The 22,283-nt window shown below is 48.6% G+C and overlaps 6 protein-coding genes across 6 annotated transcripts; 2 read left to right on the top strand and 4 right to left on the bottom strand.

Moving 5' to 3' along the window:
* Positions 1-188: 188 nt before the first annotated feature.
* On the top strand, positions 189-1,319 carry F4807DRAFT_464081 (uncharacterized protein; the record flags this gene model as incomplete). The annotated part of the gene is made up of 2 exons (XM_048002071.1): positions 189-315; positions 391-1,319. The coding sequence occupies 2 exons, from the start codon at positions 189-191 to the stop codon at positions 1,317-1,319; spliced, it is 1,056 nt and encodes a 351-aa protein (XP_047850591.1).
* Positions 1,320-1,424: 105 nt separating this feature from the next.
* On the bottom strand, positions 1,425-3,710 carry F4807DRAFT_244283 (uncharacterized protein). The gene is made up of 4 exons (XM_047994320.1): positions 3,327-3,710; positions 2,587-3,264; positions 2,374-2,511; positions 1,425-2,298 (listed from the first exon to the last, which is right to left on the bottom strand). Exons 1-4 carry the CDS (start codon positions 3,381-3,383, stop codon positions 1,531-1,533), a joined length of 1,641 nt encoding a protein of 546 aa, XP_047850590.1. The 5' UTR covers positions 3,384-3,710; the 3' UTR covers positions 1,425-1,530.
* Positions 3,711-6,699: 2,989 nt separating this feature from the next.
* On the bottom strand, positions 6,700-13,021 carry F4807DRAFT_244239 (Sec7-domain-containing protein). Its single transcript, XM_047994319.1, has 2 exons — positions 11,596-13,021; positions 6,700-11,542 (listed from the first exon to the last, which is right to left on the bottom strand). Exons 1-2 carry the CDS (start codon positions 12,874-12,876, stop codon positions 7,253-7,255), a joined length of 5,571 nt encoding a protein of 1,856 aa, XP_047850589.1. The 5' UTR covers positions 12,877-13,021; the 3' UTR covers positions 6,700-7,252.
* A 1,580-nt stretch (positions 13,022-14,601) lies between these two features.
* On the top strand, positions 14,602-16,361 carry F4807DRAFT_470488 (Dihydrolipoyllysine-residue acetyltransferase; the record flags this gene model as incomplete). Its single annotated transcript, XM_048002821.1, has 2 exons — positions 14,602-14,913; positions 14,992-16,361. The coding sequence occupies 2 exons, from the start codon at positions 14,602-14,604 to the stop codon at positions 16,048-16,050; spliced, it is 1,371 nt and encodes a 456-aa protein (XP_047850588.1). The 3' UTR covers positions 16,051-16,361.
* Position 16,362: 1 nt separating this feature from the next.
* Positions 16,363-18,218, bottom strand: F4807DRAFT_244206 (uncharacterized protein). Its single transcript, XM_047994318.1, has one exon. The coding sequence runs from the start codon at positions 17,997-17,999 to the stop codon at positions 16,476-16,478; it is 1,524 nt and encodes a 507-aa protein (XP_047850587.1). The 5' UTR covers positions 18,000-18,218; the 3' UTR covers positions 16,363-16,475.
* Positions 18,219-18,361: 143 nt separating this feature from the next.
* Positions 18,362-20,719, bottom strand: F4807DRAFT_470486 (MFS general substrate transporter; the record flags this gene model as incomplete). The annotated part of the gene is made up of 5 exons (XM_048002820.1): positions 19,890-20,719; positions 19,818-19,834; positions 19,060-19,719; positions 18,880-19,005; positions 18,362-18,826 (listed from the first exon to the last, which is right to left on the bottom strand). The coding sequence occupies exons 1-5, from the start codon at positions 20,152-20,154 to the stop codon at positions 18,362-18,364; spliced, it is 1,533 nt and encodes a 510-aa protein (XP_047850586.1). The 5' UTR covers positions 20,155-20,719.
* Positions 20,720-22,283: the final 1,564 nt, after the last annotated feature.

Below are 22,283 nucleotides of genomic sequence, written 5' to 3'. Positions count from 1 at the left end.
CCGTTTACCTGCCTAGACTTAACTTAGACCTTAACTTAGACCTAAACTTACAAGTCTATAACTTGCAACTTTCTTACACTTCACTTGAATTCATATTTCCCTACATACCTAATCCTCCCACCCTCAGTTCTCTATCTCATGCCCATCATTCGTCAAGACTGTCTAGAATGAGTCGAATTGCCGTCAAGATGGAGTCGGATACCATTCCCGTCACCGGGGTCGAAGACCTAGAAAAGCATCTAGACGAGTTACTTGCAGATCCGAATCTATTACCAACCCCGAAGTTATTTGACGACGTTGAACTTCAACTAACGGGTATATATTCCCGCTGGGACTTTACATGCCTAGATATATTTAGAGTACATGTGAATTTACTGATACACCTAACAGACGCGAACATACTACCTTTGGTCCCGCGGCTTCTTCCAAAGATCACCGAGATTCTCAAACAGTATCAGCAAGATCCCGCAATTTTATGTAGCTTGGCCATCAAGCTTCTTGGCCCTTTGAGTTTCACCCAGATTCTAACTCTAGCTTCCGAAGAAGCTCTGATACAAGCCTTGCGATCTCCTGCCCCGTCGGCAAATCTCCTTGCCATGGCTGTTCTTGACAAGGCTGCCAAATCGCCAAGTGATGCTGCCATTCTAGCCATGATGAATAATGTGGTAACCAACTTCTTGACTCAGTGGCTGAGTGCTCCACAAGTGGAGGTTGGCGAGAAGGGCTCGAAAGTATTAGGCGACCTTCTAGATGTCGACTGCGATACTCGTCCTCCTGATGGCTTGTCTGTCAACGGAATGGAGATCGTAGTTAGGAAACCATCCGGCCAGGGGCTCGTATGGAGACGAATCTTCCATGATCGCGATATCTACGACTTGATATTGTCACTCTGCAGCAGCGGTCAACTTGGCGCCCAGCAACAATCGCTTGCCCAAGGCCGTCTACTTCGGGTCTTACCGCGTCTGGCAGCCTTGAACTTCCGGGCAGTCACTTGGACAGACTTTTCCGACTTAAATCGGCGATACGCCAACACCGACAGCAATGGTGGGTTGTTACATTTTGCTGCCTTGTATATGATAGATAAGGAGGATAAGTTAGTGCATCTTAACCTCATCGACTTCTTCGAGGCTTTCCTAAGTATCCAGAGAATTACGCCATTCTCCACCTACAAGATGGATACCCTTACTAAACTGTTGAGGGATGCTACTGCGCAAGACGACATCTTGAAGGCATCGATTCTCACTTTACCTGAGCGTACTGTGCCCGAAGAGGCCGAAGATCTGAGCCGATTCATACAAGAGATCTTGAATTCTCAATGATAGAGGAGAACACCTCCTATCCATATTGCTTTCAATCTTCTAGAGCCATAAATAAAATACAACTGGACTAATGAATTTCGGGTATACTTCTATGAGATCAGATTTTCACGTGAGCCTCCATATTCTACCGGCCATTACAAATTCCCAATCCTAATATAACGCCTAGGACTCATTCGTGATGTAATACTCCCTAAACCATGCTGTAACTGGCTCAGCAACGGCAACCCAGTCCATAAAGCTCGATAGTGACATCCTGATCCTTGATGAATGGCATACGACCGGTGTATCCCTTCACGTTGGCCATGATGGTTGCGTCTATCCACCTTCCTATTGGGGGTGGCCTCCTGAAATATTCCATGTCATCCAGACTTCTGATACAGAATTCTCGTTCCTCTTCATTGGCAGATTCATAAGAAAATGCTAGCGCGGCTGTATACTCGATCGCTAGGGGTCTCTGGGTTCTCATCCAAGGGTAGGCCATCCATATCCGTTTGCTGCATTCCCGGCACTTCTTCATTACACTCGGGATATAGTTGTCAAATACCAAGTTTGCTTCTTGCATAGTCCGGTGTATGATGATGCTGTACATTGCGTGAGTGTAGAAGAATTTAGCGGTATCGATGTCGCGGAAGTGGTAACAAGTCGGGAACAGGTCCGCGTCTAGGACATTCTCTACCTCCATTATATCTCCCGAATTTCTCAACGAGGTCAAGGTAGCATCGCAGTCCTGTTCCAAGTAATCGATCACCGGTTTAGCCATAGTCAACAGCTCAAATGCAGTCATTGTATCCGAAGAATTCTGGCCAAGAATGCGGACTAGTCCTACCAAAGTTGGCCAGACAGTCATCTCGATCCATAAGCGGTACATCGCCTTAACCACGGGACGCAGCATACTGCCATCGACGGCTTGTTTCAAGGCCGCTATCCACTCACAATTCATGAATATGCTGTCTCTCCCCAAACGGACGTCTTCTTGTAACTAATCCCGACATTAGTTATAACCCAAGACAAGACCCAGACCAGACACAAGGGGCTGTCTCCGTACTTAACTTACCATGTTAAAGAAGCTATCAAACGTGGCGTAGAGTCCTAAATCTTGGAATCCTTGCCACGGACCTCCTCTACTAATGACGGCGGTTAACCCCGCCGCATGATTCTCTCGATTCGCTCCCCGTTCGAAGTCGTACGTGAGCTAATTGCCGCGCAACAGCTGTCAGCCCGTCTTATCATCCCAAACGTACCGCTCTAACTATTATCTCGAACTCACCTCGAGTTTCTGCAGTAACCACTGCGCCGTGATCGTATCCGTTACTAGCCCTTGCGAGGGTTCCGCGAGTGCTTTCCGTAGACTCCCTAAAGCCTGCATATGGAGCTGCAAATCTAACCATGTCTCCGGTGACATTACATCCCGTTGGCTGTTAGTCCACGACGCAACGACCAACTCAACCGTGTGTCGTAATACTGGACTCTCCGATCCTAGCCGTTGCGGTATCATCTTTATCGAAGGGCCCCATATTAGTAAATCATGGCCCGTTCCCGACGCAGCCTCTATGCAAGAAACAAACTGAGAAGCTAGTCGATCTGAGGGGCTCATAACCGGAGATGGAGTCGGTGACGGTATCGATGTCGGCCTTCCATGCTTAACACTCCTAGGGCGATGCGGGCGCGTTAGACGCATTCGGTGGAAAGTCCCGGGTCCTAGATTGGCGGTATACTCCTTCATATCAACGATAATCGTACCGCCGGGACTGCTTCGTCGCGACAGCGGGCCCCTAATCTGACTGCCATCGCACGAGGAGATGCTGGCGTCATCCGAGTCGCTGGACTTCGGGGTCGGCTCCTCGTTGTGACACCCGTTGACTACGAATTTGTAGTTGTTCCTCGCCCCAGAGCAGACCTTCCCGGCCCGAGCACATGCACCACATGTCGGCCAGTTCTCATCACACTATTTCGAAGATCGTCAGCACGAACTTGGTCACGGATCTGAGGCGGGATAGATTCGCTTACCTTAGTCTTCCGCAGCTTGCAAAAAGTGCAACGGTTGCTTTTTGGTATGCCGACCATGTTCGATAAGACGAATCTCGATCGTCTGCACTTATAATGATATATCAATTTTGGGAATCCGTTTCGATGGTCCTGGTATCTTATTCGATCACGCCGTGGCTTGCTGCAGGTACGATGTAGTTGAGAAGAGATGTCACATCGATCCTCCTAAGTCGGTCAGGCCAGTGGTCTATTAATCACATCGAGGAATCTGGATCATCTCTAGGGAAAGTCACAATCAAGACCGCGTCACGTCGCTATTTCGATTGCCTTTCCCTAGCGAGTGGGACCAGCGGATGATAGAATAGGACTTATGAGCCTGACAAGCCACGATGTAGGATACGAGGCCTGTCTTCCGGGGGGCATGCAACAAGGTACAGCCTATTAAGGTTGGGGCTCTGTAACGGTGTCTCCAGATAGCGGTCGGGATCAGGGTCTGGATTCCTTCGCCCCCACGTCCAGAGGAGCCCAAATTAACCTTAGTTGATTCAGCTGAGTCGCGGGTATAATCGAGAGGTTCATCGATAGTGTAATGGATATAAAAGGGGCTCTTTTAATCAATCAATTCGGGACTCAAGAGCTCCCCTGATACGGTAGTGTTCGAGTTCCGACAGTCCTTCCCATCGCCTAGAGAGTTTAGGGCTGAGTCATATAATGATGGGATGAGCAGTGGTCCATGTTTAATGCCAGCCGAACTGCGGCAATTCGCTGCGTACTCCAATACTCGCTTATTGGGGGGAGAGAGCTGAGTTCCAGTGGGAGAAGAGTGACAAGGCTCGGCTCTACGTCAAGTGAGTGGAACTCACTTCGGGTAGGAGATCTGCAACACTACCCTCTCTCACGTAATCACTTAAAGAATTATATGCAGCAGATACGTAGGTCAATACGGCTACCTAGATGCCCTGATGCCCTACCTTAATCATACTGTGCCGTTGTAAGGCTGACTCTCATACCCAGCTTGCCGGGCTCGCCCAGGGGCAGGAGAGGCTTTAGGCTATGGACGAGATCCTCGGACATGACCGGCTCTTTAGTTATGGAACATTCAGAATTATTGAATCCCATCCAAGGCGCAATGGATGTTCTAGAAGCTTATCTCGTTGTCCTTGTGAAAGACCTAATCGAAACTTTCTAGAAGACTGACAAGCCCATATCCCCGCTGTGTCGTCCATGAATTCCTGTTTAGGTAACGACCTGCAGAGCTTCCGAGTATTTTGAGAGAAGAATGGGCGTCGATTGGCTCTGAATTGGCGAATCAGGGGTCGAGCGCAACATAGTTCCCAAAGAGGAAATTTATACTACCCCCATGTATCAACGAACCTAGCTCAGTTCTTAGAGTTATGCCGTCCGACCTCATTTTGCGTAAATGACCTATCACATTTTTCCTGCTTTGACGAGTTCCACAACACCTGTGACAAAAAGCCGTGTGAGATAGGGAAGTCGGATGGCATCTACAGATATGACATCACGAGCTATAGATCAGTTGCTTGGCGACAAACAAGCTACAATAAGGTAATAAATAGCTCCAACGACATTCCACTTCGATGTTGACCCTCTTCCTGCTTTGGGAAGCTAAATGTGGTTACGGAGATAGATACGCCGCTTGCCTCGTCTTCTCAGCTACGTTTAGGGCTGAAGAGGATTTGGACAGGAGACAATAGCTATTGGGTTCCATGTGTCTCCATATTCGTACCTACTCACCCGCTGTAAGGGAGGTGTCATGATGATCTTTCCATAGCGAGGGTAACACATCATCTCACTTACATAAAATATCATAATAGTGGCATACCACATAGAATCAAAGTGGCAAGACTAATACATGATATCTCCTCAACGTTTCATTACACGTACATACTCGTAGAGCATCACTCGCGTAGAAGGACCCATATCACATTCAAAGGAGCGATTCTAAACGACATACGGCAATTTATACTCCCATCTCATGTGTGCTTAGATAGGTATTCGAGAGCTCATCTCCTCCTATTTTTGGAGTATCACATATCAGACGCACGGATCAATGGTCTATATAATATGGTATCCTATCCAATAACAGCCTATCTCGTGTAAGTATGCCTAGAAATTCCCTGGGCAGCCTGGGGATCCGATCACTCGATGTCCCCAAGCCCACATGCCGGTCTGCTCATTGACCGACCTTCCTACCCCATCATCACCGAGTGCTTTAGATAGATAGGCTTGCGCCCCTGGAAGCCACTATCTGCGCTGCTGAGCTCGAGTACGGCCACGGTAAGCTTCCAGAATAGAAGAAAGGGGGTCTCTCAGCCCTACAACACAAAGCCTCATTCGTTCGGACGAGATGCCATGCGTTATGCTGTGTTACAAGACGTCCCGTATATATATATATATGAATAACGGTTGAGGTTGCAAAGTACGTGGAACTTACATAATATCACACCTACTTTGAAAACACTCTATTTGTCCTTCGGCTCTGCTAGTCCCCTGTCTTTATGCGCGTATATTGATTCTCACGACATTAGGTAACCGATTGTTACGTATATCGCAATCTCTTGCAATCCCTTTGCCCCCCGCTCCCTTTTCCGTCACCCCTAATCTCAACCGACAACGTTCGGTCGGAATTGGAGCATAGTGGACAAAGCCGAAAGAGCGAGAAGGCGAAGAGTATACGGAAAGGTAGATTAAATAATGCCTATCCGTAGACATCGGTATATGGGCGAATAGGTAACGAAAGCATAGAGACCGAATCGTACATTACACAAACCGAGCGGGCATTCGGCCGATTCTGAAAGCGGAATCAGGTAGATACGTGGTCTGGTGAAAATCCAAAGGAGACCAAGCAATCTACTCGTAAGGAATCTACTCGTAAGGCAGATTGAGTTATTGATTAGTAGACATTGGATAGACAGACCACATCCCCGTCTCACCTTAACCGCACGGAAGAACAACCCTAGTAGTGTCCAATTTATGACACCATTGTGTAGCCTACGCCGACTTCCTAAAATTATACCTACGCCTTGCGAGGCGATTGACTGCCCTATGGCGTGCTCGATATGACATCACTTGGTTCTATGAAAAGAAACAATATAACGTTAGACAGGTAGACTGGGATAATAAACTTCAACAACGTAGAAGAACTCAGAATATCAATACGAATATCAGTACATACCTACCTACTTACACAGTTCGGCCTCGGCCTCGGCTTGAAGAGGGCAGACTAGGTAGGTGTATAAGCCGCTCGTGTAATCGTTACACGATAGCCAAAGGAGGCATACAAACGCACATACATGTATTTATATAGGTACAATAGCGCCCTATGGCAGGGGAAGCAAACCACCCAATCGGTAAGTTTGGGACAATGCAAGAACCCGAATGCAAGTGGGGCTTGTCAGGAGCGGTACCCGTTTACTTAATAGGAGATAAAGCTTGTTCAGTGATCAATGCGACATAAGACCCTTTCAGATAGATGGATATCCGCTGTTTGGATATGCGCGATGTTATCTATAGATACAGAAGACCACAGCAGCCTCATCAGGATAGTCCTGGCTCGGTAACTCGATTTTTATTCTATCTAATATTCAGCGACGGGGGACTCGGAGTACCCAGGAAGGCCCACTTTACGAGGTACTCCTTTTCTTTGCAAGTGAAATGATTCAATTGTACAATGCGCCTAATACTAAACCGTGCGTAAGCATAGACGCGATACGTCAAGAAAGAAGTGTATCGTACAAGAGCTCGTGGCAATGAACCCCCTAAACACCAAATTTGACCGTAGTCTCTATTAATCGCGTCCATTTTCGTTCCAATGCCCCTTTGAAAGTAAATCAATACTCGCCGTGGTTTTGCTTATGTCCTGTTCCAGAAGACAACGAAGTGCCATGTGGAAATCAGGCTTGGGGCCGTGAAATCAATTCGCCATCTCATGCTCTCATCCCACCCATACCAACTTCGCCTACCTCCAGCTCCGCGGTCGGACCCTCCGCACTAATGTTCACACTGGTAACACTCTCTCGCCGCCCGCCAGTCATACCCTCGATCCCAAGACCAACTTCACCAACCTTCCTTAGGACGGCAAGTAAGGCACCTCTCAGGTCAGCGCTAAGTTCTTTACCGAGCAGCTCGACAACGAGCGGGTAGAATGCGTGAATATGTTCGCCAAACTCCTTTTCCGGCCAGGTAGAGTAGCCCTCCAATACGTCGACGACCACCGGCCGCCATGCTACAATATTTCGTTGCTGCGACTCTTCTTCAAGCGCGAGGTAGCCTCTGATGACATCCTTACATAGAGGGACGAGAGCTTTCTCCACCTCGGGACGACTTTCTGCGCGGGATGGCGACGTATCCGCAAACATTCGGAATAAGATTTGGATGTAGGTGGCCGCGGAGCCGCTCTCTTGCTTGAGGAGATTGGGTGGTTGTTTCATGAAGCCTTCCCGCCAGAGGCGCATACGGAGGTCCTTATCCTCGTTGAAACGTCTGGCAAAAAGGAATGACTTCTTGAGTAGTGCCATCAGACGTAGTAGCTCTGTTGAGGGAATTTGTGCATAGACCGCGTCGTTGGAGAAGAGCTCGTTGACGGTTTCTATCATCAAGAGTTGCAGGACGCAACGCGAGATAATACGATTGAAAAAGCGCCTTCGGGCTGCCGTCACTACTACAGGTTGCTGCTGAAGTGATGAAGCAGGTTTATAATCTTCGAGGCGGCTGGATCCGATGCCGTTCGTTGGGCGAGTGGGATCTTCCATGATGGAGGTTTGAGCAGTGGTAGCTGAAGCAGCGTCGGTTCCAGAGGAAATGCTACCCTTATCAGTACCATTAATTTTTAATGACTTTTCATCTACGTGTGTGTCGCTGGTAGGAGTGAGAGGTACTTCGAATCCTAAACTATTAGGTGGTGGCGATAGGGCGGCTGGAGCGTTGATGGTAGCAGCTGAGAAAAGCTGGTAAGCCGTTGTCCTTTCAAACAGCTCGCAGAATGCCCCGACAATTTGGGCCCAGTGACCATCAGTAAATTTAGTCACATTCTGCAGGATGAGCTGTTGCAGACAGTTGCTGCCTATCCTTGCGATCGTGTCGTTTTCTTGGCATATACAGAGCGCCAACAGTTCGAGGAAACGATCCAACATATACTCAAGCGCATCAAAGTAATGAGTAAAAAGGATGATCATATTACGAAGCGCTTGGATCATGGTGGTTGACAGCCACACAGACAATTCCTCGTGATTGAGAGCGTTGGACATCTCAGGCCTAGATCGCAGAACCATGAAGATGGGGTAAAGTTGTTGTCTCCATAAGATGTCCCAGAAATCAGATGGGAAATCACCACCATATCGAAGTAAAGCCTCGAAGAAATAGTTCAGAGCGTTGGATCGAACCTCCAAGTCCTCCCCTGTCATCAGTACGTCGTGGAATGCGAATAGAATCGGGAACCAGAAACCCTCTTCGATCGAGGTTCCAGTTTGTTGCCTGGATAGGGTGTCCGGCGATTTCAAGGTTGCACCGTCTGGAGCAGGTGTCGAATTGTTCTTTTGAGACAACGGACATTCGGGAGTCTTAAGCATCTTTGGTATTATCGATTTCAGCGTCTCCATTGCTTGAAGACTCTTCTTCTGAAACTTGATGTTCTTCGAGAATTCAGTAAGACAGACGATTAAGTCTGTAAAAGCGCCCTGAGAAATTACAACGCCAAACCGCGTCTTATAAACAAGGGTAACGTTCTCATACGCTAAGTTCACGATCGTCTCGTTAGGGTCTCGCGCGGCAACTGTGAAGACGCCAAACATCGTCCTCCAACCAGACCGAATATTCTCACCGCGTGCTTGGATCATTTGGATCAGGCATCGCAATGCCATATCCTTGACGGTCAAGTTATTCGAGTTGGCAATGACATGCTCAAAAGGTTTGAGGAAATCCTTCTGAAACTTGAAACCGGGAAGTTCTTCAAGTTCCATGAAGCGCATTGATAGCTGTCTCAGCGAATCAAGTGCGAAGTACACGATCGCCGTATTGTTGTGGCATCCGACCTTGTTGAAATGCTCGCCGAGCACAGCCCAGATGCTACTCCATTCAAAACGGACACGGGTCATGTTGTAATAACTGATCTCAACAATCTTCTGCAAGCTGTACGTTCGTGGGGAGTCGTTGGAACCAGACACTTTAATCTCGTCCCAACTCACCTCAGTCAATGCCTTGGCAAAATGTACAATGGCTTCACCGTTAAGATTCGCGGTATTGCTGAAAATCCTGTCCACGCTTTTGATGACTTCGTCGGACCTGCTTTCAAGTGCGATTTCCATGGAGAAACCTCTCGCACCTGGATTCGACCGGTTTCTTCGTCGCGTGGATACCGAAGACTTGCGCGATTCGCTCGTATTTGTCCGCTCTGGCGGCATGAAGCGAGCCTTAGAAACGTCAGGAATAGCCCCTTCATCGACACCACCAGTAATGAGTTGTAATCGGTCCAATTGACTTATACACATGAGGATATCCTTCCAAGACTCTTTCAAATAATTGCCTTCCGTCTGGCCTAGTTCCAGGATAACTCGCAGGGCTTCGACATTTTTGGCGAGAATTTGTTGAGGGTTGTTTAGATTGGTAGTGTTCTTTAGGGCAGACATGAATGCTTCTCGCGGGGTGGATAGGTCGAAGAGACATGCAATTTTTATGGCTTGCTTCATTCCCTCTAGACACAATTTGTTTACTTCCAAGTTTTGAGCTTTTTGCATTTGGTTTGAAAATGCTGAGAAGAACGACATCCAGGTGACATCAAACATAGGGCCGACATGTTTGAACGAGGTCGCCGGGATGTACTTGATTCCAGCTTTGGCAGCATTCTTCCGTTGATTCTTGAACAGGTTCTTGAAAAGCTGCTCTGAGCGAAGAGATATTTCCTCAGATTGTTGCACATAGGCTTCTCGCTGGAGGTCTCTTCCAACATTTGATAGAGCCTGGCCTAAGCCGGCAGCAAAACCAGACGACTGGGCAGGTATATTGCCTGCAGCAGCCGCCGCCTCCCTCTCACTCTTAAGAACAATCTCGTTGCTAGCAATCTCATCGTAAATGCCAATCAGGTACTCATCTGGTAGATCGGCGTTGTCGTTGATACCCCTGTTATTCTTGATGAAGTCTTCTTTAGTCATACGCCTAGCGATTTTGCTGCTATGAAGATCCGTGTTCAGCAAAATCACCGAGTAAGCGAGGACATAGGCCGTGTCAGCGTTAGCAAACGCATTCGGATTACCCATCACATAACGGTTAGCAAACTTTAACATGAATCGATCGATCTTCTGAGCTTCTCCGGGAAGACGGAAGGACTGGAGGAATTGTCGCAAGGCATCGACGAAACGCCTCTTAGTGAATTCCATGGTGTCCACGAATGCATGCATGATTTCGATATTCTTCGGCTCGCCTTCGCCAAGATACTCGCCAATCTGCGCTTTGTCGAGTCGATCATCCGAGATCAAAAACTTGGCTATATCCTCAGGGCTATCACTCGGAATGAATCCTTCCTGGATTAAAAGTCTGATCCCCTTCTTCGGCTTGAAATTGAATTGACGGATGGCATTGGCTAAAGCCGTCTTCCGGGCCTTTTCTTTTTCTAATTGGTCGGGGTCGTCGTCAACGACGGGTGTGGACGGGAGAGGAGTATCAAGACGAGAAGTACTGTCGGCGGCTGAGGGGTCGATAGACTCGCGAATATCATCTACGGAAGCGCGAGTATCGCTGTCATGGGAGGCTCCATTGACATCCGGACGTGCAACAGCAGACCAATTGACCAGTGACCGTAATGCCTCAACAAGCGAGTCCAAGGCTGTCCTCTTAATCACGTACTCTCGGGGTATCTCAAGTTCTGGTTCAGCAGGAGGCACGATATCTCTCACATTCAATGGTGGTGGCAGCATTCCTTTTAGTTGCCAATCTGAGCCGGTATGTGGTGTCGAATTCGAGTTCTTCTCCTCATATAGTTGCTCTTGAGCTGCAGTGACCGATACGGGGTTGATTGCAAGCCTTGACAAATCCTCTATGATAGTTTGGAAAATGTTATCGACGTGAGAGTCGCAGTCATAATTGAGATATATCTCCACAAGTCCTCGAGGATCACCACAAAACCTGGTCAAAATGTTGATGAAGTAGAGCTTTTGGGAAGGAGGCGCCGTCCGCCTAGCCAAAAGTGCTAAGTATATCTCATTGAGGAAGACCTCAATCTCTTTCTGTAATCATGACGTTAGGGAGGTAAGAGTCTAGAAGATGAAGTTTGCCATACCTTGAACAGTGCTCGCATGAATTTGGACATCAGCCAGAATATCTCGCAACACACTTCGAACACTTTATCAACTGAGCTAGCTCCATTTCTAGTAATGCTCAGGCAGAGATAGAATTTAATAGCCTGAAGGAAACTCGTCGACTCGTTACTTTTCGTGTTAGTTATAGTACACAGAGGCGAAGTAAAAACGAGCATGTGGTTGTTCAAAAGGGTACGGATGAGATGCAATGATATGAGTTTAGAGCGCATATGTTGACCTCGATAATCGTACAGCTGATCTGGCGGAAGAACTTTAGTAGACAAGTTACAGAACGAGCGGAAGACAAGGTATGCATCCCGAATATAAACCTCGTCCTCGGCGTCGAGAGACTCAGCAGTTTCTTCTGCATCGGGAGCAGTGTCGCTTTGCGTCTGCTCAGAAACCCTCCTTTTCGTCTTCTTGGGTGGCTTTAGCTGAGTTACCATTGTTGGACCGTCGCCCAGGTTCGAATCGTCGAAACTCTTTCGGCTCTCGAGATCTTTCAAGGTCAATTTGCCGCCTACTTCAGTCGTCGATTCGGAACGTGCGATGTCCGGAAGATGAGGCCCAGACGAATCATCGGGACTGTCCTCATCTTCAGCGGTACCGCCATGTCCGTTAATAGCCGATTCTGTCTGGTCGAAAGTGACATTACTAGAGCTATGCTTAAGCTTCCCTAAATCCGTCCGCGCTTCTTTCATGTGAAGCCTTGTCTTTACCCGCTCAAATACCATGCCGACCATCTGTGTAAGGGTTCCCTGGGCGGCCTGCTGGTTCTCGGCACTTCTGGAAAGGAGGAATACATTATATACTTGGCGCACCGCCTTCAGCAACCCAGCTCCGTGAACAACGATCTTATCATTCAACACCGCGGATAGAAGCGCCTGGACAATATGTCGCTGCACATCGACGGCAGTGGTCTCTCCTTGAAAACAATCGCATATCGTGTCAATGGCACGGTCTATCATGGAGGCTTGTTCGGCTTCATCTTCTTGGGTGGGACTCGTAATGACGGAGAAATACGATGAAGATATAAGTTTTTGTATGCAGTCAAGGGCAGTGTTGATCAGTTGACTACTACCAGTTTTAGTTGCTAGTTGCAGAGGTGCGAAGACGACTTGAGGGTCAGGCAGTTCAGATCCCCCTTCTTTGATAGCCTTGATGGCCTTCTCGGTAAGCTCGGCGAGCTGTTTGTTCCTCTGCGCTTCTTTTGAAGCCGCGATGGCCTCGAGAGAGGACACCAGAAAGACTAAGGAGCTCATGGTTCGCCGAGCTTAAGGAGAAGGGATAGGTGCCATTCGGGGAAGATCCGTTTTCGTGGACGGGAGGTTGATTCAAGTTCGGGTTGGAGAGTTCGCGACACCGATCGTAGCTAGGGATTAATTCGGTATATACAATGTATGCGTAGTCTGTCCTTTTCTAGGGTGGAATAAACGATCGTATTCGTCGATGGGATACACTAGTCTCGTCGCCTGGATCGACTCGAATAGAGATTTCAAACAAACATCCGCTACCTTTGAGGGAGATGAGAGCGCGTATAAATTAAAAATATCTAGGTAAGTAGCAAGGTCGCAACTTTTTTTTTCTGGAAGTTTGGTTTGGCCAAGCTGTCAATGTTCAGTGTTCCCTGAAAAAGGATTCGCTCCACACTTGTCCACTGTAGATTTAATTGATGACTGGAAGGCCCCCGTTCCATTGTTACAGGTCCGACAGGGGGTCCTGGGAAAGTCTATAGACTCACCGGGGTTATACCGGATAAACCAGGACCGACCCCATACATACCAGACGTTAAATGTTAAGAGCCACACTGTTACCTGTCTGCCTATTACCAGCCACAACTGCTGTAACTGTCAACAGCCACAACCTGATGACACGGATCTTACTACGTAGTACCTAGGTACATTTTATTTTATTTCCAGCTTCAACTGCCTTGGAAGCTGACGAGAGCTCTTACTCAACCATTCAACCCTTTCAATCCTCTACATGTACATCATCGACATGGGGATCTGGCCATGACTTGATCCTTCCAGCATTGTTTAAAATCCGACTGAAACTAATTTTAAACGGCAACACAGATAATAAACCGAACGACAATGTGGTTCACGTTAAGATAACATGTTCAATATACGACAGTTTGACCCAGAGGCCCGGTAGCAATGCTCTTTTGGGAACTATGATGATGTACTGAGAATGAGACACATGAAGCTCAGCTACTAGCTAAATCGATATTTGAGCCAATCAAAAATCAATCGCACAACGGAAATCATTGGGGAGACCCATATTCCTACGGATTCCGATAAAGTCTGTAAGCCAAAATCGTTGAAGTTCTACAGTACAAGTATAGTGTTTGCATACAGGTATCTATCGAATATTTTGTATCAAATATCAGTACTATGATTTTATAAATATAGTTATTCTGCGCAAAACTATATTCAAAATTTCAAATGTTGTAAATAGCTATGAATAGAATAATACCTACCTATCAATATCGGAGTTGTGTACTCCGATGATAGGTACAGATATAAATAGTGGGTTTTGAATTTTGGGGATGGTTTAGCGGTTCGGAGCTTCTCTCAACGTCCCTGAAGCTTTGGGGCAAGGCTACGGCAGGCGCACCGTAGGAAGTGTAGTGTACCTCCGTACTTTGGTGAGAAAGTGAGAAAGTACTATCGAACCCCCCCGGTCACGAAAATAACCCGCCACCAATCAAGACTAGACTCCGTCAACTTCTCTTAATCTTTTTTTCCTTCCTCACTTCATCGTGTCGCGCCGTCGTCAACTCCCACAGATTCCCTTCCCTCTCAAACCTCAATTGGACTCGGTCAATTGATTCCAGGTGCTGGCAACTTGTCTGCTCTGTGGTATTCTGGCCTGTCCGTTCCTTTTTCCTAACTTGACCCGTCCAATTAAGCCGGTGGACCTCTTTTTATAGCTTCTTATTTTTTTCTTATCCGGGGCGGAGAGCTATTTTCCACCACCACAGCACAATGTTCGGCGCAGTTCTAAGAAGGCAAGGCCTTCTGCGAACAACATCTCTTAGATCAGGCTTCCTCCCCCTCGCCAGATACTATGCCTCCTTCCCGCCGCACACAGTCGTCAAGATGCCTGCGCTGTCGCCCACAATGACAGCCGGTAATATTGGCGCTTGGCAGAAGAAGGTTGGAGATACCATCGCCCCCGGTGAGGTCTTGGTCGAGATCGAGACGGACAAGGCCCAAATGGACTTCGAATTTCAAGAGGAGGGCGTTATTGCTAAGATTCTGAAAGACGCTGGCGAAAAGGACGTACCTGTTGGAAACGTGCGTGACTTTTTTTTTTTTTTTTTCTGGTGGCGCTTCCCCATCTTGTACTCCGGAATGCTGACAAGATATGTATAGCCAATTGCCGTCTTAGTCGAAGAGGGCACAGATGTCTCCGCCTTCAGCTCCTTCAGCTTGGCCGATGCGGGAGGTGACGCTGCGTCGGCTTCCAAGGAAGAGAAGAAGGCCGACACCCCGTCCGATTCCGCACCCGCTCCGGCCCCGACACCTGCTCCAGAACCGGAGCAATACTCCTCCGAAGGAAAGCTTCAGACTGCCCTTGACCGAGAACCCAACATTACTCCGGCTGCCAAGCGACTAGCTAGAGAGAAGGGCATTGTCATCTCCAGTCTCACTGGTTCCGGTCCCGGCGGCAAGATTACTGAAGACGACGTCAAGAAGGCCTCCGCAACCGCCGGTCCTTCCGCTTCTGCAGCCGCCTCCTTCGAAGACACCCCCCTGTCCAACATGCGCAAGACCATCGCCAGACGTCTGCAAGAATCTGTCAGGGAGAACCCTCACTTCTTCGTTACCAGCCAACTCTCCGTTACCAAGCTTCTAAAACTCCGACAAGCTCTAAATAGCTCCTCCGAAGGCAAGTACAAGCTGTCGGTTAACGACTTCCTTATCAAGGCTATTGCTGTCGCTTCCAAGAAGGTTCCTGCTGCCAATTCATCGTGGACCGGTGACTCGATCCGCCAGTACAACAGCGTCGATGTTTCCGTCGCCGTTGCCACTCCGAATGGTCTGATTACTCCTATCGTCACCGGTGTTGAGGGTCGTGGTTTGGAGTCTATCTCGTCTAAGGTCAAGGAGCTCGCTAAGAAGGCGCGAGACAACAAGCTCAAGCCTGAGGAATACCAGGGTGGCACCATCTCGATTTCTAACATGGGCATGAACGCTGCTGTCGATAACTTCACCGCCGTCATCAACCCCCCGCAAGCTGCTATCCTAGCCGTCGGTACCACGAAGAAGGTCGCTGTTCCCGGCGGTGAGGACGGCACTGGCGTTGAGTGGGATGACCAGATTACCGTTACGGCAAGCTTCGACCACAAGGTAGTCGACGGAGCAGTCGGTGCGGAATGGATCAAGGAGTTCAAGAAGGTCGTCGAGAACCCTCTAGAGCTTCTTCTATAAATGAATCAAACTTTTACGTACCTAGGGGCGTCGGGGCATGATTGGTCTATAGACGGGATGAAATCCATGTAGAATTATGCCACACGAATTTGTACTAATAAATTCCTGCAAAAAGTGAATCTTTCGGTGGTAAACTGGATTCCGTATGGCTTATGCGAGGGATGATGTGTACGTAGGATTTGGCCATATATGCGAATGGATTATTGAGACTTACTTTGAGTCTTTTATTTACCGCTCTACCCCGTTCTGATGTCTAGTTTGTTTGACTTGGGTAACTGATATTAGTTGTTATGCATCGGGCACTACAGTATTTATAAGAGATTCAGGTGAACATCAAGTCAAGGATCAAGCTATTCGTTTGGGTTTTAACTACCATGCCCGTTTCGGTCCTCGTCTCCATCTGACTCGTCTCCAGCAGACTCGCCTTAATCCTCGCTCCCGCTTACTCCATCCCTACTACTCTTATCATTTTCGTCATCCACCGTGTCATGCTGAGTATGATCTCCGTGGTCAGGTAGCTGGCTCCTCAAGCCAGCTAAGACGGAGTTTAGCCCTGATCTCAGCTGCGGCGTCCGCACCTGTTCTACCTGCAGCTCCAGCTCCCGGATTTTACCCCGGAGCTCCTTGACCTTCTCATCTTCTTCGTCGCTCTCCCCATCACTTAAATCACCATCCTCCTCCTCGTTATCGCCATACCCATCTAGAAGGTCCTCGCCAAAAGCCGTCGCAAACGCGCGAGCCATACCCGCATCCTTAATAGCGAAGACAATACGCTCGATGCCATCCCATGACTCCACAGCCTTTTCCTTCGAGCCCTTCTTCCCCTTCCTCTGACCCTCCTTATTCTCCCTATTCACCTCCTTTATCCCCGCCCCACCTCGCAGCACCTTCCTCCACGCCCTCGCGATCTCGCCTACGGGGTTCCCGTACGCGCCGCACCCCCAAGCGCCCAGCACAACCCTCTTCACGCCCTTGGAAGCGAAGATCCGCAGGACGCCGCGCATCTTCCGGACAGCGAGCTCGCGGTCCTGCGCGCTGGCGTAGCTAGCCCAGCCCGTTTCCTCGTCGACTTCGACCTCGGGGAGCCGGAGCATGGCGGCGGTCACGACGTCGACGAACCAGCGCTCGCGCTTGGGGAGGAGCTCGGCTTCTTCATCATCTCCTCCACCTCGGCCTTCTCCCTTCTCCCCCTTTCCCCCTTCTTTCTCATCTTCTTCCCCCTTCCCCTTCCCCTTCTCCTTCCCTTTCCCTCGCGTTTTCCCGCGCGATCCAGCACTCCTCCCACCAACACCGCGAAAAACAAGCACATCCGGCGTAAACACGCCCCCTACCTCAGGCAGCCTGTAAAACTCGTCGCGCAGCGAAGGCAAAAGCGTCGTCCGCGCGCACAGCGACGCTTCTTCCTGGCCCGCCGCGCCGTTGAGGAAGCCGCCGCCGGCCGCGAGCGGGGACGCCATGTTCAGCACGCCGACGCGGGCCGTGGCGTTGGACAGGTCGCGCCGCTGTTCCTGGGCTGTTTCTTGGGTTGTTTCTGCTGCTGCGGCGGGGGAAGACGGGGAGGGTACGAGGAGTAGTGAGGACGCTGTGGATAGCGTGTCTGCGATGCATAGGGAGATGCAAGGGCCTTTGATATTCCCGTTGCTTTCCGCGCTCCCGTTCCTGCTCCCACTCGTGTTGTCATTTCCATCTCCACTTCCCACTTTCCTCTTGTCGCCTTCTCGCACTCCATCGTCACTCCCCGCTCTCGCGTGCCCCCGCGGCGCTGACCCACGTACGTTCGGCGGCGGATCTGCAATCAGCTCCGCAGCCTCGACGCCGCGTCTAGCCCGCGGGTGCGCGGCCAGCACCGCCGGTACCACTTTATTAGTGGTGGCCTTGGCCCGTTTGGCGCGGGCGTCGCGGCGGAAGCTGGCGGGCGGTTTGCCGACTGAAGGTTCTGTACGTCCCATTGCGCTTTTTATTACCTTATTTCTTGTGTTGTTTATTGGACGTAGTTCCGCAAGAATTGGAAAAGATGATGGATTGAATTAGTTTGGATGGATTACGAAGAACTGCGTAGACGTAGAACCAAAACGCACCCGAATTTTTGGGGCCATCCGGGTGTTTACTTCCAACCCTACTAAAGTTGTAATCATCGTGCATCTTAGTTCTCATCTAATTATCTCTCGTGCAAAATCGTAGGTAACTTTAGTTCATTTCAATTGATGTCATTTCACATTTCTAGCCGCACCACCTCTATCTAATATATAAGGCGATACGGGGGTATCATATCCTGAATATCACGATCTACATAATCATATATCCTCCTTCTTTATACCAAGTACCGGAATCCCTTGTGCATCCGCAACGCTTCGTCGGGGCCGTCTATCTGCGCCGCCGCATCGGGTTGCGATTCCCAAGTGCGCTCACTCTCCTCGAGCTTCTTGTTGAGGTCCGCTAAAATGACGCGGAAAGCGAAGCATCCAATGATAGTGACTCCGAACATAGCCGTCACAATGCCATAGCTCTTACGGTATCCGTTATCCTTCAGGTTCCACACGTAACTACCCGCCACGTTGCCCAGTTGCGAAAACGCGTTGATGAGAGCGATCGCCACAGCTCGTTTGGCCGGTGGTCGAGGGAAGGACGAACTAATCCATGAATAGAAAACGATAAAGCCGGCGTAGGAGCTTGCTTGGAGGAAGAGTGCAACGTATCGGGCAGCTACATTTAGCGTAGACATGCTGATGACGAAACCGACCATTCCGCCGATGATGGGGCCAGTAATGTGCCAGAACTATCAACGGAGTTAGAACCAGACGCGAAGAGAGATGGTGGAAAATGACATACCTTCTCTTGGGTTCTATCAGCGTGCCAGGCATTTATAAGTGAGACGATGCACGAAAAGACCCAAGGCGGCGAGCTCATAAGCAGTGTTCCAACGTAGTCAAATCCGAGAGTACCTGTAAGGGTCGGCTGTGCGGCATGATTAGCTTGTACTTCATATGTATGTTGCTAGGGAGCTCTTACGAAGAAAGCATTGAACGATAGGCCGACGACATAGGCCGCGAAGGTGAACATCATCACATAAATCTTAATATCCTTAACGGCCATAATAAGGCCGTCGAAGATGCCCTGGTTCTCTCCATCGACATCAGCTTCGCCAACGTCCTCAATCATTCGCAGCTGCGCTACCTGGCGCTCTTCCTCTGTGAAACCACGCGAGTTGTGTGGTAAATCCGGAAGCACGAAGGCTGCGATGATAGCAACGAACATGGTAACACCGCCCTCGATCCAGAATAACCATCTCCAAGCAGCATGACCCAAAATTCCTTGCATATTCGATAACACACCAGCTCCAACTAGCGCCGAAAAGGCATTGGAGATAATATTACCGCAGAATAGGATGGCGTTTCTCGTCGTCAGCTCCCTTCGAGTGTACCACTTGGACTGGATAAGAAGCGCTCCCGGAAGGAAAGCAGCTTCGACAAAGCCCAAGAAGAACCGTACCAGAACCATGCCAGTGAAATTATTCGTATTTCCCGTGAGCGTAGAAATGAGACCCCAGAGCAACATGGCGCAGGAGAGATAGAGCGATGGTCTCTGGATCCTATTGGTAAACATATTCGACGGGACCTGCATCAAAATATACCCGACATACAAAATACTCAGGCAGGTCGAATATTGGGTCTAGTCGCTGGTTAGCATCAAGAACTAGTGATAATTAGATATACGTATTTATAAAGGGTAGTGAATTATCAAATGCACTAAAGAGGAGCTGAACGTACATCGTCGAGGTTTAAATCTATATCTTATATTAGTATGTTTTAAATTACGGTTATAGAAACGACCACGCTCACCTGACTGGAGCCCCTTCAGCCTCGCAGCCGCGATGTTGTTGCGGTCGAGATAATTGAGGATGTAAATGAGGACAAATATGGAACATCGCGCATCGAGTTTGCGCTTCAGTGTCTTCTCTACACGTGCGCGATGGGCTGGATCCATCGTACTGGCGAGAGGCGTTGTACCTGTGGCTTCGGGTGCCGTTACATGTTCCAATGCTTCTATGTTTTGCTTCGGCGCAAGCCCTTCAGCAGGGCCAGCCCGTGTTATCTCGTCAATCATAGTTGGTGATTCCTCGTCAATATAATGGTTTCCCCAGAGTCTTCGTCCCGATGGTCAAAGGTATGTGATAATATGGCGAGGGAAACCGGAATACGACTCGGAAGGGTACTAAGAGGACGACTGAACAGGAGACATAAGTAACGTCGGGCGGTGTCGAGCTTTTATCTGACGAGTTTGTAGGAAGCTCGTCCCGGTAATCGGGTATGCTAGCCGTCAACGGGCGAGACCATGTGAGCGGCAGAAGCTTAATTAGAGGCTTTTGCAGGGGATAGGCTAGTTTGCCACTGTCTCAAACTCCGTTAATCCATTTGAATACCCCCATAATGCGGGGCAAACGTTCGTGAAAGGAATCACGATATTGGAGAGACGAGGCTCTTCCTCGGTCTCTTGGCGCCTGGGGTATGGGGAGCCGGGGTTATTGAGGAGGAATGGATAAGCTAGCATCAAAGATGGGACCAAATTGCAAACAGCTTCTCTCTGAAGCCTGGATCACTGATCACACGTAGCCGTACTTAGATTAGACTATTGGCGATTTAAGTAAGGACGCTGAAAAATGAGAGCTACCCCGGACCATCATTACCAAATCAAAACACGAATATCCAAGCCTGCCAGGAACGAACCTGGTCAATTCGCTACCGGTTAGACCGACGATAAAGAGATATGACGAAGGGCACCATAAAAAGAATATTATAAAAAACCGAAACCCGATCTAACCGCCACGTTTATTTCGTCCATGGTCCAACCAAAGATATGGGACTTCGGTCCAAGAAGCCGGGAGAGAGAGTGAGAGAAATGCGTTATCCCCGCAAAGTTATGTCTTGGCTTCAGATTTTGGGGAACTTGCTTTCTTCGGATCTCGTCCGAATAAGCACTAGCCACAGTCGCAACGGTTTCTTTCAGACGGCATGTATTCTCGCGCTCTTTCGAAGTAGCGCCATCCGAGGATCTCCAATTGGAACTCCAATTACCTTGGGATGAGGGGAAATGTGAATTGTCCATATTTTCTAAATCAGTGAAACTTCCACCTTTTACTGACTGAAGATATTAGCATTCTGGACGCCTGGGCGTAGATGTCTAAAACCTTCGAAGCTGGAATCATCACTTAAATTTAGCTGGATTCGCGAGTACACGATGCCGTCTAGAAATACCGAAAATGGATCACCGAGAGCGGGTCTCAATTTGGCCAATTTAACACTCGTTTTCTCCAATCTCGCTTCGCCTATCTCGCCTAGAAAACGCGAAGAAGAGGCCAGTATATTGCCTTAATCAAGGCTATTGAATTATTCTTAACATCGTAAATGTGTATGTTGTAAAAGTTAAAGGTGAAATTGGGACGAAGTCAATTTTCACAATTTCTCCAAACTTGGCCCTGAGAAGAAAAGTGGGACTACCCGCTACGTAGATATTCTCCTGATTCGTCACGTGGTGCCTTCCTTCCTTATAATTTATTCAGTCGTTGAATGTAGGTAGGTAAGCCGGGACGTGTGAAACAACTCAAATAAGGCGATAAAGTTGAGACTTCTTTCATATTGTCTCTTATTTCATGGAATATCTCAAGCATTTAATATGGAGAACGAGAAGAGGACGAAGCGCCCTATATCCTTTCAGACTCAATCGGAACGACTCAACTAAACCACAGTTGCTTAGATGGATATATCGGTTTATTGAATATCTATATATTAAAACCAGTTACTAATATAAAGAGTCCTATATTTAGTTGAGCTGCCGAATCGTTACTAAAGTGGCCAATCCCGTCGTAGAGAGGTGCCGATATAATTATTTTCACGTCGAAAACTCGGTACATACCACGTTGTCATTAAATGAATAGTCAAGTGTTATATAGGTAGTTCATATTGGAACGTTTATCACCGTCAATTCGTCGTGTTCCTTTTATAGCTTCAACCTAATATTATCAACCTTGGCAGGTAGGGTATAGACTATTCTCAAGTTCCCCTTTCTTAAAAGGGGGCGTGTGGGCTATCAGGGTTAGTAACGGTAGAGAGAACGTTACAATAGCAAATTCTTCCAGCTGCTAGAGGTTGGTTGTAAGACTTGAAGATTCGTATGATGAATTGAGAGGTAGTGAAGCCAACTAAAAGCCCAATTACCTAGGTGATTAGAGATCTTTC

Source organism: Annulohypoxylon truncatum (genome assembly GCF_022578515.1).
Source record: "Annulohypoxylon truncatum strain CBS 140777 unplaced genomic scaffold F4807scaffold_37, whole genome shotgun sequence".
Lineage (NCBI taxonomy): Eukaryota > Fungi > Ascomycota > Sordariomycetes > Xylariales > Hypoxylaceae > Annulohypoxylon > Annulohypoxylon truncatum.
This window is presented reverse-complemented; position numbering and strand designations above follow the sequence as displayed.